Here is a 16,676-nt window from a genome sequence, read left to right on the forward strand (position 1 = left end):
TGTGAATTTCCTGCATTGGACTAAATAATCCTTGGGGTCGCTGCCAGCTAAATGAATAAATAAATGAGAGATTTATAACCCACTATTCAACTACAAATTGAGGTACAATTGTCAGTAAATCAATGACACATAATAAAGCAACACGAATCTCTCAGAAAAAAAATCCAACTCAGCCACTTTAATCTGTATTCAGAGCTGCAGTTTCATCCAAACCCACACTGGATTCTCAATGGCACAACCAAGTAGATCCTCAGGCTGTCCTGAGTGTCATATTACAACGGCAGGCTGGTTTTTATTTGTTTCGTTTATACTCTGCCTTTTTAAAATGAGGCAGTTTGAAGTGGTGCTTGTTCTGCCTTAGCTGTCAGTGTAATGAGTGTGTATCTCAGATAGCTATTCTTATGCTGATCTGAGTGAGTGGGAGGGAATTGGGGGGTGAAATGCTCCTTCACGATCGTATGCCAAGGCCATAAAGGGCTTTAAAAATGAGTGTCACCATCTTGAATTTAGCCCAGAAACATATTGGTGCCAGTGAAACCCATACCAAATTGGTGGGTCGCACCACAAATAATGTCATAGCAGGTGATGTGATGACCTCACTGGCCTGGGCTCCACCACAAGGTAAAGCTCCCACCAATTGCCATTTTCGGGCTGGCAACCCTACATAGAAATTGTTACATACAACACATAGTAAGTAGTTCAATGCATTATATTAAACTACAAGCTTCCCCCAAAGATATATATACCTAGGTATAAGTAATATGTCTAAATAATCAATAATTTAAAAGGCAGGTGACTAATCAACTAACATTGTTTTAAAAGTCAGCAACCCTAATATATGTTTTCAGGGCCAGCGCACCCATTGAGGCCGGGCCGGCAGCCACCTCGAGTGCTAAGGCACCAGAGGGGGTGCCGGAGGGGGCGCTGGGGGGAGGGGGTGCCACGGCGCTCAATTGCCCCGTGCTGCTGCACCCGGCCAGGAGCTCTGTGCTGCACACAAGCTGTGGGCCAGGCGCAGCAGGTGACCAGGGCAGCACACGGAGCAACTGAGCCGGAGGGAGGATGCACGCATGCCGCCCCAGTCACCTGCCGTACCTGGCCCACAACTACAAGTCAGCAACCCTAATATATGTTTTCAGGGCCAGTGCACCCATTGAGGCCGGGCTGGCAGCCACCTCGAGCACTAAGGTGCCAGAGGGGGTGCCAGAGGGGGCGGGGGGGCAGGGGGCGCCACGGAGGTCAATTGCCCCATGCTGTGACACCCGGCCAGGAGCTCTGTGCTGCACACAAGCTGTGTGCCAGGCGCAGAAGGTGGCCAGGGCAGCACATGGAGCAACTGAGCTGGAGGGAGGATGCATGCATGCCACCCCAGCCACCTGTCGTGCCTGGCCCGCAACTGCTACGCCCGGCGGCAGCGTCGAGCAGCTGAGTAGGCAGCCTCCCAGCCCTCCCACTCAGTTGGTCTGTGCACAGGGCCTGCATGGTGTTATATACTCTCCACTTCCCCAAACACTAAGAAGGGCCAGGACAGCACTATCTGGGTCAGTTCCCTTTGGCACAGAGAGCATTGGAGTCTTAAAGCTTTTTAAAATACTTATTTACAAATATACAAGTGAAACATTGATGGGAGCAAACAGACACTGCTGCAGGGTAGTAGATCCATTTCCCCATAGCAGGTCCTCAGAAAGAGAGAGATTCTGCACACCAGGAACTGCAGCCATCTTTCAGCAGTGTATGTTTCCCTCTCTGCAACTCAAGCTGCTGTTACTTCACACACACATGCCTGTGGACACTGGTTCCCTCCCTTCCACTGGCACTGGTGCGTACTTGAAGAGAGTGCTTGACGAACTATCTCTAAAAATCACTCCTCATTGAGGAAACATCCAGAGTTGTTAAGGAGTAATAACATTCTTGTGTCAGTCCTTGATTCCAGCACACTTAGACCAAACCTATTCACATTGATCAGACACCAGACTCTCAGCAAAATGTCAAATAGTTGTGTTCTACTTAAAACTGGTGACTGATTCAGAGACAGAATCCCAGTATAAATCCAGGTGGTTCCACAAATCTGGGTCTCCTGAAGAGTAGAGTGCTCCCTCTTTCTCCTCTCTATGGGAGGTGCAGCTTCTCTCTACATAACAATTTATCCTCAAGGAATACACAGGGCTTGTTCCTCATCCTCAGTAGATCCACCGACAGCACTGATACTTGCATTTCTGTTTATTCCTGAATTTCCTGTTGGGTTTTTTTCAATACATTGGGAAACTAGGCTGGCCGTAATCAAATTGCAACAGAAGAGCAAGCTGGCTTCCAGAAAGCCAAAAGCCAAATAGATCAGTGCTTTTTGTTATTCCATATGATTTCCATAAAAGTTTGAAACCCCTGCTACATGTACATTTGGTTGCTCTTATGGTAACATACAGTTTAATACGCAGAAATTGTTTCAGGAAATCTAAATGGTATTGCATCAATAGTATATTATTGTTGTTATTTAAAACATTGTACTCTAAAACAGGTGTAAGGGATTACTAAAAGGCTGACAGTTGGCAGCTTTTCCTTCAGTCTCTGCATTAATTATGTAGTGAGAGAACTCTCTATCTCTGTTTTCCATCTTTAAAAAAGTATAGATTTATAGTTGTGCTATATGCAGGTGATAGAGTGCTAAAGTCCAAAACTTAGCTAGATCTCAGGCATATCTTGGAAAAGTATGGAGAATATTTTAACATATTTGGGGAACATTTTAAGAAAGAATTTCTTTCTGTAAACTGTAGCAATATTCCATAAAAATATTTGGTGAGTAATCAAAAGTAATCAATGGATAACAGATAGTTGCCAAGGACTTCTGATCCACAGAGATTTGTTTTAAAGAATATGTTTCTTGAGTAAGGCACAAATTAACAGAGGGAACAGAATCTCTGGGTGTCTGCATAGGCTTTTATACAAATCCTCTACTCATACCATTGTTAATCAGGACTAAAAGGGGGCTTAGTTTGAACCAATCAGAAAGTAGGATGGTGTATGTTAGGAAGAAGTTCCTATAAAGAAGTGTAGACTAATTAAACCAGGGGTGTCAAACATATGGCCCGGAGATCAGATACAGTCCTTTTAGGGCTCGTATCCAGCCCACAAACAGACAGAAGAAAAGGCAGGAGGGTAGAAGCTGCTAAGCAGGGCATGTGCAGTGGGGTCGCACCAGCACAGAGCTTGTAGCTGAGGCTTCTGGCTCCCACCCCAAGCCGTGAACTATGACTCCCATAATGCTGTGCTGGGGGGGTCAGTGAGGCCACTTGCTCTCAGTGGCAGGGTGGCTACTTCAAGTTGCCATAGCGATGTGGTGGGTAGGAGCTGGCTGGGTGCTGTACAGTTGGAGCTAGAGATGGCAGAAAAGCATAATTCGGCTGTAAGGGGTGAGAAGGGATGAGTTGGTGCTGGGGTGGGATCACTGGGCCTGGATGGGTAGAGCACGTTTGATTGAATCTGGCATAGCTCTGCTTGGATGATCTAATGTCAAGATCGCATGAATGTCCATGTGGCTGGGGGTTTGGAGGTGGCTGCAATATGGTTAGGAGTGCATGTTGGATCTTTTTAAACCAGCACTTTAATCTTATTATTAGCATTTTCTCTTCCTCTCCTAGTATTGCAAATGGTATTCTCGCTTAAAGCATGTGTGACTCAGTATAATCCTGAGAACACTTTCCAGCAATTGAAGAGACCTGAGTAGGATTCTGAATAGAATTTGTTTAGGATTGTTTTCCGGTCTCCTATAATAACCATCCTTACTCAGGAGTAAGGTTCTGGCAAAGTTAACAGGTTTTTCTTCCCAAAAAATCTGCAATTCGGAATGTGATCACTGGGAAGTAAGGCTGATTGGATGAAGTGGAAGCGATAACCTGGTTCTGTGCATGTTTAGTTAGAAATAAGTTTGTTTAGGATTGTAAATGTTCACTGTTCCTGAATCTTGTGGGGTAAGATGCAAGTTGTTTAAAATGACAACTGCTGCTAGTTTTCTCTGAGCTGGGCTTCAGGAAGGCTGCTGAAGCAATGAGGGTGTAGGTTACCATAGGGATTTCCAACCTAGAGGTGACTGGAACACAAATGTTCAGTAATATATGTGAGAGAATTTAAATGAATTGGCATGTTTGTAAATGTTACAGGAAAGGTGGCATTTATAGATGAAACTGAAGTCTTAACTGCATGGCATGGAAATATGTAATAGCTTTAACTCCAGATTTTGATGCAATCGTTCAGAGCAAGAGGCTTCAGTTATCAAAGTGTTGAATAAAGGAGTGTTTATGTTTTAAGTATGTTTGTATTTTGAGTTAAAAAAATATCATTAATTGGGTTCATCTGTGTCTTTTATAAAGTTTATATCTCCAGTACCTGGCATTAAATTTTATGGTACACATGGTCCTGCCCGACAAAGTGACATTTATATCAGATCCAGTCTTTGTAACAAATGAGTTCAACTCCCCTGAATTAAACTGTTTCCCCAAGGTAAGGTGGGTTTTGCATCCTATACTTTGCAGCAGTATGCAAAAGCATACTTCATTGCAGGGTGGGTTCACTGGTGCAGAATGAGTGACAGGATCTGAAAACTCAGATTAATAAAAGCTTTCCTTAAGTAGTGGACATTTCAAGTCTGAGATTAGTAAAGCTTTTTTTAAAAAAAGTTAACATTTTAAATATATTTAACATGAATGTCGGGATGTTACCCAATTTCATGAAAACTCTGGTTCAAGTCAATATCCCCACATATGTGTTAAATATATCATTAATCTAAGATGTCAAACCTTGTCAAATATACAAAACCCCCAAAGAACAGCAGAAATGCATTCATGGGCAATGAGGAATTAGTAAAATATAGTAATCATTATGGATGCAATCCTAAGAACATGTTCCTAGAAGTTAGCCCCATTGAATAAAATGAAACTTACTTTCAAGTAGACCTGCTTAGGAGCGTTTCAGATACAGGCCCCCCAAAGGGAAATAGTTTTGTCTGCCTTTTGGCTAATCTTAGGGCAATGGCTGACCATTTGCTGACCAGTATGAGGATGTGTGTGTGTGTGTTTGTTTGTTTGTTTGGTCATACCTATGTGAAATAATCTGGAGCAAGTATCAAACACGTATCGCAGTATCTTCTTATGGGGACATGTTGGTTTGAAGTTTTACCCTTAAACATTTCTGATCTTTGCTTTTGGTTTCTCTTGGGGTTTATATATTTTGAACTGTAATAGTGTGCTGAAAAATTCAGCTGACCTTTTTTTTCTGCAGCCCAATTTACTTGGCATGCCCATCATTTCAGAATGGCTATATGCTCACCATTGAGAAATGTGATTAATTAGATTAATTAGTGTTTTGACTTATGCCTAATCAGTTTTGTAGCCAGCCATAAACAAGGATATTGAATTTTTCAATGTTAAGGTTCTTAAATTTCCACTGAATCCATCAGTTTCATGCTAGAAAAAAAAGTTCTGTGCTGGTTTTCAGGTTCCTTCATTATTATGCATATCTAATACAGTGTAGCAGAAAAGAAAAGAAAACCCTGGTTCAAGCTCACTGAAATATCCTTGGCCAAGCTGCTGCTTCTCAACCTAAGCTATCTCCCAGGAATATTATAGGAAATAAATTGGGTATCCCTATATATAATACACTGTACAATCCAGAGGAAAGTCAGATGTAATAATGAACCATAAAGTGATAATGAACAACATTGAACAATGATCAGTGAAACCCCTGAGATATACATATGTCTTACCAACATGTCTACTAGAGCTTGTAGTGCCACCACGTGGGGATGTTCTAATGCCCTATGTATGAGTATGCATTATTCTGTGCTTTCTTCTTGACTCCTACGGGGTTCTCTCCATCTTGTACTCTCACACATTTGCATGGTGGGAGAGATGTGTTTCCAGTATTTGGTACTGCCACTAGTGTTCTTGAACACACGGCAGTTAATAAAAGCATACTTGTAATATAAATATATATGCACACAGAGGATGCTGGCTGAGGGAAAAGCAGTGCCCAAGATAGCCCATTAGCACATACCTCCATTTATGCACTGAAATTAAAATTACATTCACTTCTTTCGTGCTTTGCATCAGAAAATAAGGGCCCAATACAAAACAATATTGACTATGCATGAATGCACACAACAGTCTGTATTTGCTTAATGTATTTCTTTTTTAATAAGAACATTATCATTGTCTTGCAGTATCAGACAGAAATTCCGTTTGGCCCAGAAGTGTCACCCATCAGGTGCCCCTTAGGAGCTCGTAAGCAAGGTGTAATAAACATAGCCTTCTCCTGTTTGACATCAGCATCTGGTAATCAGAAGAACTGATGCCTTTGAAAATGGAACGATTAGTTATCCTTCACACTGTTCACACATTATTCATTATTTGGGATCATGTGTTCTCTTAGTCTAGTTTTTTGACTAACATTTTGAGACTTTGGGGAGCTGCTGCCAGTCAGAGTAAACAATACTTAACTTGATAGACCAACAGTCTGACTCAGACTAAGGCAGCTTAATGTGTTTAAATAACAACCCAAATCTGAGTCTACAACCTTAAAATATTCAAAAATCATGGCTGCCAAAGTGATGAGTTCCTACAAGATCATAATTTGAGCACTCTCAAAAGTTAGTGTACATTTCTTGATTACATTTATTCATAGTTTAAGCTTCTCTTTGCAGTTTTAAGGGCTAAAAACCTGAAAGTCCATGTTCATACAGGATCATTTAGTTCCATGAGGGAAATTGTCCTTACTGGACTTTCCATAATAGAAGTAGTGCCCCAATTATCATTGTTCCCAAAATTTTATTACAGACTCTCCTACTTATTTTACATTTTTAATGATGGTACAATTAGAGAAAATACTGAAGTAGTGGAACTCAGAATAAAATCATTAACTTGGTTAATCCTAGTCACTTCTTAAAATGAATCTCAGGTCTTCATGCAATCAGTTTCAAAACACACAAGCAGCTGTTTGGCATATTAGACTGTATTAGCTGATTATGTATAAATCTATGCAAGCAGTATATGAATATTTTTAAAATGTTATTTTTGAATGATTCTACCAAAGTCCAAAAGAACAGAAGCACTGGATGGGTAAAAATGGATTTTGCTCTGTCTAGGCTGATGGTGCAAAGCCCACCCTATTATTGGCCATGTCATAGACAGAATAATACTCTTTCAGGAAGACGTCACCGAGAATCCACAGAGGCTGTCCTGTAGGGGAAGGCAAATATGTAGCCTCAATCTGAACTGAGCAGTAGCCATTGTTCTGTGAAAGAAAAGAAAACAGCTTAAGTTGCACTTCCACTGGAGAAAATAACACAAAGCTTTTTATACAAAGTCTGGGATCAGGATCTGTTTAAATCATGTGATAGAAATGTAACTGTTTATCTCTAGTTTTCCTAACAGCTCTCCTAATTGCCTGTTACTACAGCTGCCCAGGACTTCTCTGAAAGGATATATTTCTTATTGTTACAGCTGTATTACTGTGCATGTCTCATCTCTCATTTGGCTCTCATCTTCAGCCCATGCAGGTCGTAGCCAGTGCATTGCAAACAGGAGCAACAGTGGGTGCCAGTCCATTTAATGGAACTTGCACATTGAGATGTGACTGTGGGATGCTTCACTCCACCATTTCTGACTTTGTGGTTATTAATATTAAAACATTTGGTTGTACTTGAGCAGAAGAGTCTAGAAGACTTCTGAGTCTGCACATCTAAACAAACAATTCGGATTCCAAAAAGAGTTTTATGATCAGGGATAGAGGTAGCTATGTGAATCTAGATCCTCAAGAAACCTGGCATAAAATATGCATTGGGCAAATAACATTAACAGAAACAGTATACGTACGTTGGCTACATATGCAGAAGGAGGGAGTGGGAACTGAGATCCATTAATGACAAAGGTGATGGTGGGCATGCTCTGGACATTGTTGCAGTTAACAACATACTGTTTAAAAAATATAAAAAGGCACGTTAGTTCTGTGAGAAGCTAGACCATGTCTTCACCACAAAACAGATCATGTGTTTACCAGAAAACAGTTAGACCAGGAAACTTATTATAAACAAGTTTATTTCTCCACATTCCTCAATTGCCATGTCCTCCTGACTACAGGTATCAGAGCAATAGAATTACTTTTTTAGAACAAATAAAGGTCCAGCAGTCAGTTTCCAAAAGAAGTCAGTCAGTTGATGATGGGAGAAACACTGCAGTATGAGGACTGACTAGACTGTTCAGTTGACTAGACCTGTCTTTATCTTTGGTGTAAATTTACTCAGCTAAATTTGTAGACGGAAGTTTTTCCCTGAGCTGATCTGCCAGAATAGTGACTTGGATTCAAACCATATTTTCCACCGATGTCCATTTTGTACTATAGAACCAACCCCACATTGCACCCAGCATTATTCCTGGGAATCCCCTGGCAGCAGCATTGGAGTGAGGCAGTGGCAGAGGGGAGGCAGAAAAGTTCAGGTCCTTTGGCTGAGCTCTGCTTGTATTGCTTTGGATCCAGGCTATTTAGAGGTGCCCTTGGAGGTTCTCCAGCATTCTCTGACACCTACCTCCCCATTGTACTGTTGCGCTCCCACAGCCTGCAGGAAATTCCCCATGTACTGCTGTGGGACAGCAAGCAGAAAAGTCCCAGTGTCCACAATTGCCTGGCAGCCCTGGCTACACCAGCCAGTAGCCTGGTTTCCAATGGCAAACCTATAGAAACAAGAGCAAAGAATGTCTATCACCAAGCAATAACGGACAAAAGCTAAAAAGCACAGTCCAGTATAAAGAAGATGGGAAGTCTTAAAATATCACTTACTCTTCAATACCGATCTGCCAGTAAACCTCCCGGGTGACAGGTGCCCAGGTAATTTGCCCAGAGAACAACTGAGTGTCAACACCTCCCAAGATTAATTCCCCTCCATACTGAGCAGTAGGTTGGCTGGGGAGAAAATGTCAAAAACAGACAAGGTTATTTATTCAATTTCTTACTAATTGAAAGTCTTATTTAATTGGAGCTCATAGTCTGGATCAGTGAACAGAGTACATCAGAGAACAACAGGACAGTAGAAAAGGGGGTGGTTTAGATAGAAGGGATTAAACTGAATACTCCAGATAAATAATTCCAGAATAACTACAATCCTGTGATATTATATGCTTTGGGGAAATACATTCTTAAGAAATTAACAACTTCCATACCATTGTACACCTAAGCAAAGGCTAGTCTACCCAACAGGTACACTTTCTGGACACCATTGTGTAATTACATGATGAACAAGTGTCACAAACTACCTAGGGCCCACTGACCTGTACACATATCTACAGTTTTCCAGCTACCATCTAGAGTGCATCACACAATCTATGATACCTCATTTGTTAACAGAGATTCACAGTTTAGATTTGCATCAGACCTTCTTAAAACTACAGTTCCCAAACAATAAAGTGAAGAAATAGATGGTCATGGCTGTACTGGTGCCCAGAAGTAGCCAATATACAAGTCCTGAAGAAAAAATGACAGAAGACCACTGGTTGTCCATCACAGCTCACAGCCCAATCTGCTCCATGTATGGTTTATCCTGGGCAATGATACTTCTCTCTCATTGATCTTGCATAGTAGGCCTTTTTTCACTTACAGACAGCCCCCTTGACCTAAACAAGTTATTCAGCAATTGATACCAAGGTTTTCTTAACCATTGCAAGTGTTACATTGGCTTGGCAATACTTTGTTTTATTAGTAATTAATTGCTGTTAATGGATGCTGTGCTTATCTTATATGCTTTACATAGAAATGACACAGATTATTTGTTGCATTTCATTGGCCCCACTGTTCACAGTTCTGTTTCTATACAAAGTTTTGTTTCTTACAAGATATTAAATATATTAATCTTTAAGGTGCTACAAGACTTTTTTTTGTTTTTACTATATGGTTCTCCTCTGGAATTTGTTACAATGATCAGATCTTGACACCAGTCTTCCCTTGTTGGTAAAATCCATTTTTTCTCCATTCTAGTTTTGATGTCAAAAGGATAGTTAAAACAAGTTGTGACCAAGGCAGCACTTACTTACATTAAGTGGTTTGGAGACACACTTGTACTTTGACAGTGCAATCCTAAATAGAGCTATATCCTTCTCAGCCCATTGACTTAGAAAGGTATAACTCAGTTTAAAATGAAACTGTGAGTTATTTAAGGAAGAGTGCATTTTCCCAGCTGGAATTTTATTCTTAATTATATTTGTGATTGTAAAGATGGAACCAAAGAGTATACATGAACACGTGAACTTGCCTTATACTGAATCAGACCCTTGGTCCGTCAACATTGGTATGGTTTACCCAAACTGGCAGCGACTCTCCAGGGTCTCAGGCAGAGGTCTTGCATATCATCTACCACCTGATCCTTTTAGCTGGAGATGCTGGAGATTGAACCTGGGACGTTCTGTTTGCCAAGCAGATGCTTTACCACTGAGCCAGAGCCCCTCCCACAAAGTAATCATTTGCGTGGTTTGGAATATACAAAAAAAGATGGATTGTTGGATCTTACCGGGAGAAGTAGAAGCTGAAGATTGGTTCAGAAAGCTGTCCTTGTTTCAGCATCTGCTGCATGACAGTGTTGCCCCCTACAGACATGGCAGGGTAAGCCATTCCCAAAATACCATCAAAACTAGCATAGTAGAATGGACTGGTAGGCTCACTCTCGCTCAAGCCAAATTCCTGATTTTGAACAATGATATTTTGGACCTGAGAGAGAGAAAGAGAATGTGGTTTCACCTGCAGTTAAGGGCACATGTCTTGAGAAACAACATTGAATAGGGAGACATTATTATGACCCAGCTGAGTGAACAGAAAAGAGGGGACATATTTGAGCTTGCAGAATAGCTATGAGCCTTCAGCTCCCACAAGTTTAAGGGACAGTCTTCACAACTGTTAGTCATGTATGGGGCTTATTTGAAAACATTGTATAGGTTGCCCTCCCACCCACTGAAATCCATTTTTGTATAGTCCTATCTGAGATTTGTAAATGTGACAGATTCCTTAAGAGAAAATTTGTTCTGAGCTGCTCGTTTAAGCTATACTTGGTACAGTGTTCTGATGATTTTTCTCTTTTTTTAAAACAAGAAGCTAAAATCAGCTTTGAACAACGTGAAAGAAATAATCACATTTACCAAGCTACTTTTTCACTCATATATGGGGACTCCTCCCACTCCCCTCATCTATGGGAGGAAATGCAGCTCTCTCTCTAAGTAATGCATAGTCTTGGTAATTCCAAATCTGGATCTCACATCACAAATTTCTGTCCTGTGTCTTAGAACCTCTTCTTTTGTCTTGTTAAGTAAGATCAAACTGCAATGTTCGACTGTAAACAAGAGACTTCTTATTATACAAACATTCATGATACATTTAACTTGATCACAAATTTGAAGATTTCCAGAATGCACCACATTTAGAGATGTGTGACTGTGTTGTACAAAGATCACTTACTTTCACTGTGTCATAGCCTAGCATAACCATCAAGCTACCACTCCCATATGACAAAGTGTATGTCTGTCCATTGTTGGAATATGTAGAGGACTGACTAGGGTCGAACTTGTGGTGATTATCTAGAGTAAAACAGAAACAAATACCACAGATCGGTCTCCATGTGGCAATGAAAGAAATGTATACCCTCTACTTCAATGTTCTTTCACAACAGGTCTGATTCTGCTTCAGTCTGAACTTCTTGCTCCAGAGTCTCTGATGGTGAGGAACACACCACATTTGATGAACACATTGAAGTGGCAACGGGATAGAAGAAAGCAGAGATGGTGCACCTGGCATGAAGATGTATGTGAAAACTCAAAACATTTTCTTTTAACAGTGTTTAAATCAGGAGTTTGCCATTGTTGGACAACAAGAGTGCCTTCAGAGTTTCAACATGATTGAAGGCAGTTGGTACAGTTTTGTTTGTAGTTTTGATATGCTGAGTTTGGGCAAATAATTTGCTTTTTTCTAAACAAAATCAATTAATGTGACCCCTAAAACAAAACTCTCTGCAGCAAGGATCCATACTCACCACAAGCCTTGGTGTTGCAATATACTGATGGTACCCAGAGGTTAGAAGAGCCAGTGTCCATGAGAACCAGGAAGCTCTGTGGTGGGGTTCCAATACTGATCTCTCCAAAGTAGAATGACTGCCAAATAAAGGCTTTGGTGAGATGGAAGATTTCACGTGAACACATGAAACTTCTTTAAATCAAGTCAGACCACTGGCCCACTTGTTTCAGTATTGTGTGCAGTGACCGGTAGCAGCATTCCAAGGTCTGCATGATCTCTTCAAAGCATTTACTCTGTCTCTGAGAGATGTATACCTTTAAAAGCTTTTAATAAGATTTCTGCTTTTCCAGTGTTTTCCTACCTAGAACCTAGAAAGCACTTTAAAATTGTGACTAATTAAGTGTCACTGCATCCTGTGAAGCAGATGGCTTATGTTACTCAGCAAAACCATACCACTGATCAGTGACATACCAATATGCACAAACAGAATCAAACTTTAATTGCTCCCCAACTGTATTGTGGGGATAATAACAACACTGGCTTTGCTCTGAATGGAACACTAACCTGTTGAGAAGAGCAGTATATAAGTGCAATTGTTGTTGTTGTTAATTTAACTACAAGATCCATGCTAGAATCAAAAGAAGGGAACACAAACATAGTCAAAACTTTACATGCTGTTTTCATAATAGAAATTTCCATTGCAGAAGGGACAAGCCATTCTTAAAATGAATGGCAACTGGCCCTTTGGCACTGGTGGTTGCTGTGCTGTAAGTATCTAACAGTAATAATAGACTAATCAAGGGCTAATAAATAAGAGCAAGGGAAAAAATGCTCATGTCAGTGTGACATGCATGTGGTCCCAGTGGACAGGAAGGAAAGAAAAAGAGAGAAAACTATTGATTTTTAGTGTTTTAATACTCACATTCAAGTTATTGGTTATTGGTTCATATGCAACATTGTATTCATTGAAGTGATATTTTGCTGCAGGGTCAATATGATAGTTCTTCAGAAATTCTTCTAGCACACCTTCCTCTTTCATCTTCTCACGAATGGATTTCCCTTTTTTCAGAATAATTCTGCACAAAATGGAGAGCTCAGGAGATCAGCAGCACTATTATTGCAATTTCCACTTCTCATCCATGTCCATTCTGTTCTCTACCTTTCCTAGCCTGTTGTTTTGAGAGCTGCTAATAGCCTAGGCTTTCTGTTCAAGGCAAGGAAATGTCTATGGAAGCAGGAATAAATTTACAAAGCTTGAATAATGGGTCAGTCAATCCATATATTGTGTATAGCAATGGTGCCTTATGATATAACGACTGTGTGAGTGTCTTCAAGTACTCCAGTTCATTATGTTTTGGTTTTTGACATAGTATTATTATGCTTTACTTAGTGTTGCAACCATGTGATGTTTTGTAATAACCTAACTGATTGATCAATAAACTCTTAACTGATTAAAGAAACTGAGAACAAACTCTAGCAGTTCGGTCTGCATAATGCATAAACCTGTTGGTTATGAATTTGTCTGTGCTCAATAATGTGTATTGTGGAGGGGGCGAATCATATTTGTCAGAAATTACCCTAAATATGCCACCCTAAAATATTCTGTACATGAGGCAGAAACACATATATGACTAATAATCTTCAACACTGTGAAATGGAAGGACAAATTCTTTTATTCAGTGGCATGCTATATCAGCCAAACCTATTGTGAAGCCAGTCTATACTGAAAGCTCTGGAGGGTTGCAAGATAGTTTGTCGGATAAAGTCATTGTACAAATGTAAAACAAAATGCAGAAATTTTCATTCAACATGAAATCTTTGTGAAATTCTAGATTAGCCATTTAATTATTTAGAAGAGACTTAGCTCTCAAAATCCCATTGTACAACAAAAATTTACTGTGGAAAAAAACACACTAGCCCTGGGATTCAGAGGTTTAACACCTCTAGATGTGGAAGTTCCCTTTAGTCACCATAGCTAGTAGCCACTGATAGACCTATCCTGCATGTGGCCATCTCTACATCCTCTGGCAGTGAATTCCACGTTTGAATCACTTATTGAGTAAAGAAGTATTTCCTTTTGTCTGTCCTCCTGAATCTACTGCCTATCAACTTGAGTGCCTTTGAGTTCTAATATTTTGTGAGAGGAGGAAAAGTTCTCTCTGTCCATTCTCTGTACTCCTCTATCATCCCCCCCCCCTTTAGTCATTTTTTTCGAAACTGAAAAGTCCCCGACACTTTAGCATTTTCTCATAGGAAAGCTGCTCCAACCCCTTATCTTAGTTGTCGTCTTCAGTACTTTCCCCAGCTTTGCAATGCCCTTCTTGAGATATGGTGACCAGAACTACGCATAGTATTCCAAATAAGGCCACCCTATAGAGATATACGGAGCATTATAATACTGGCTGTTTTCTTTTCAGTCCTTTTTCTATTTATCCCCAGCATAGAGTTTGCTTTTTCCGCTGCTGTGGAATGCTAGGTTGACATTCTAATTAAGTTATCCGCTATGATTCCAAGGTGTCTTTCCCTTTCTGTCTGTGCAAATTCAGATCCCATTATGTACATATGTAAATGCCATCAAGTCACAACTAACTTATGGCGACCCCTGCAAGGGGCTTTCAAGACAAATGAGAAGCAGAGGTGGTTGTCATTGCTTTTTTCTGCAGAGTCTTCTTTTGTGGTCCCCAACCAAGTACTGAATCTGCTTAGCTTCCGAGGTCTGCAAAGATCAGACTATACCATATTGCCTTCCTCCTCAGACTCTATTAATATATATCTAATGTTTTTGTTCCAATATGCATCACCTTACACTTACCTACTCTGAACTTTTGACACAATGTTCCCCACTCTCTCCATTTTTGGAGATCATAGAATTCTTCACAGTCAGCCTTAGTTTTCATCATCTTGAATAATTTTGTGTTATCTGCAAACTTGGCCACTCATTGCTCACCCCCAGTTCCAGATCATTTATGAGCAAATGAAATAGTACCAGCCCTAATAGTGATCCTTGTGGGTCTCCACAAAGTCAGTTTGGTGGCCATCCATATTCCAGTTAGAAAGAGGGTTATATCATTACCTACAGTTAATTTTTTTTCAAATGACGTACACATTTTTCAGGAGTCATTGCAGCCCAGTTCTGTTTAAAATCATGTCACTGGCATAAAACAAGACAGAGAGCCACCATTTTAATTGAGTACAAATTATCCCCCTTTGATTAAAGGATTACAGTTGTGAGATGCTAAGAACTATCAGAACATTGTTTTATCATGAAATATTGGCTGAAAATGTACACGCTGATTTATCATAACTATATGTCAATATGTCAATACTCACCTCTCCATCCCTTCCGACAGGTGGAGAAAAAGAAACACTAGGACGAGCCACTTCATGGTGGTTGGTGTCAACACCAATGTGATCTTCAAGAAATCCAAAATTCCAGTCCACAATTGTGACTGTTGTGTTCTTGCTTTTATAATAAGGACAACTGTTCTCTGTTGCCATATCTGTTTGCTCTTAATTTTCCATATCATTATGTACACATGATATCTACACCTTCTGTTTTCATACAGATCATAGAAAATCAATTTCTTTTGTTAGAAAATGTTTAAAATCTAATCTATGCCCTTGATTTTTTAAAAGGATTAATGCAGACTGGCTTTGGTTCAAAGCTTTGCTAATAGCAAAGAAAACAATAGATAAAATGTCAATAAGCCAAACCAGCATGATTTGCTTGAAAATCTTTAGTATTTTACTATTACTTCTTTTCAGAAGTAATCAAGGATAAATGAAAAATAACTTTCTGTGCTGAATATTTATGTCAGCTGGATTGGCTCTGTTCTGATACCACTGACCCATCCTGCATAAAATAATGAGTATTTCCAGATTTCTCTTTGCTATAAGTTTGGGACATATTGGATCATGACCTTGGAAAGCTGTGTCATGTATCATCAATAAGGCATTTGAAGCCAATCTATCAAAGCTAGTACCACAACTTGGGCAATTTTCCTTTAGCTCACAATGATGTTGTTATGTATTGCTTGAGTAGGAATGAATTACCCAATACAAAGAGAGTAACAGAAAAGTGTCACCCAATACAAAAGAATAAACTGTGACCTAATTACTATAACAATTTAAAGGTACAATGTAACACAGTCAACAAGTTTCCTTTATATCATGAACATGTCTCAATTTATAGAAAGTATCAGGTCTGAAGTAATATCTTTCCAATAGAAATAATTTTTTGAAGGTATAAGATCTAAAGCAGCTAGCAGCATCATACAATTTCAAAAATTCAAAGTGCAATAGTGCTTATAAATTCCTTTTTCAAAGTGCAAATGCCAGCTTAAAGGAACTACGCCTTCCTAAATCACATCAATTTCAAACAGTAATTTCATGAGTAATTTCAGTAGCCGAATACAATATAATCCAAGTTCAAGTCTCAGCAATAAGCCTTCAGTACATCATAGTTAACAATTGATATATATATATAGTTCACAAATCAATAGTAACTGCAACTTAAAGCTAATGGTATGTTATCAGAACCCATTAGACTGCAGAGAGGTACAAGACAAGGTTGCCCACTGTCCCCTATTTTGTTTGTGATTGCTATAGAACCACTGGCAGAGGCAATAAGAAATAACACTCAA

The 16,676-nt window shown here is 39.8% G+C and overlaps 1 protein-coding gene across 1 annotated transcript; it reads right to left on the bottom strand.

Annotated features, from left to right (window-relative positions):
* Positions 1-7,128: 7,128 nt before the first annotated feature.
* On the bottom strand, positions 7,129-15,419 carry LOC129330831 (pepsin B-like). Its single transcript, XM_054981044.1, has 9 exons — positions 15,364-15,419; positions 12,956-13,109; positions 12,053-12,170; positions 11,482-11,600; positions 10,544-10,740; positions 8,824-8,946; positions 8,573-8,717; positions 7,863-7,961; positions 7,129-7,281 (listed from the first exon to the last, which is right to left on the bottom strand). Exons 1-9 carry the CDS (start codon positions 15,417-15,419, stop codon positions 7,129-7,131), a joined length of 1,164 nt encoding a protein of 387 aa, XP_054837019.1.
* Positions 15,420-16,676: the final 1,257 nt, after the last annotated feature.

The sequence above is a fragment of the Eublepharis macularius genome, chromosome 5 (genome assembly GCF_028583425.1).
Source record: "Eublepharis macularius isolate TG4126 chromosome 5, MPM_Emac_v1.0, whole genome shotgun sequence".
Classification (NCBI taxonomy): domain Eukaryota; kingdom Metazoa; phylum Chordata; class Lepidosauria; order Squamata; family Eublepharidae; genus Eublepharis; species Eublepharis macularius.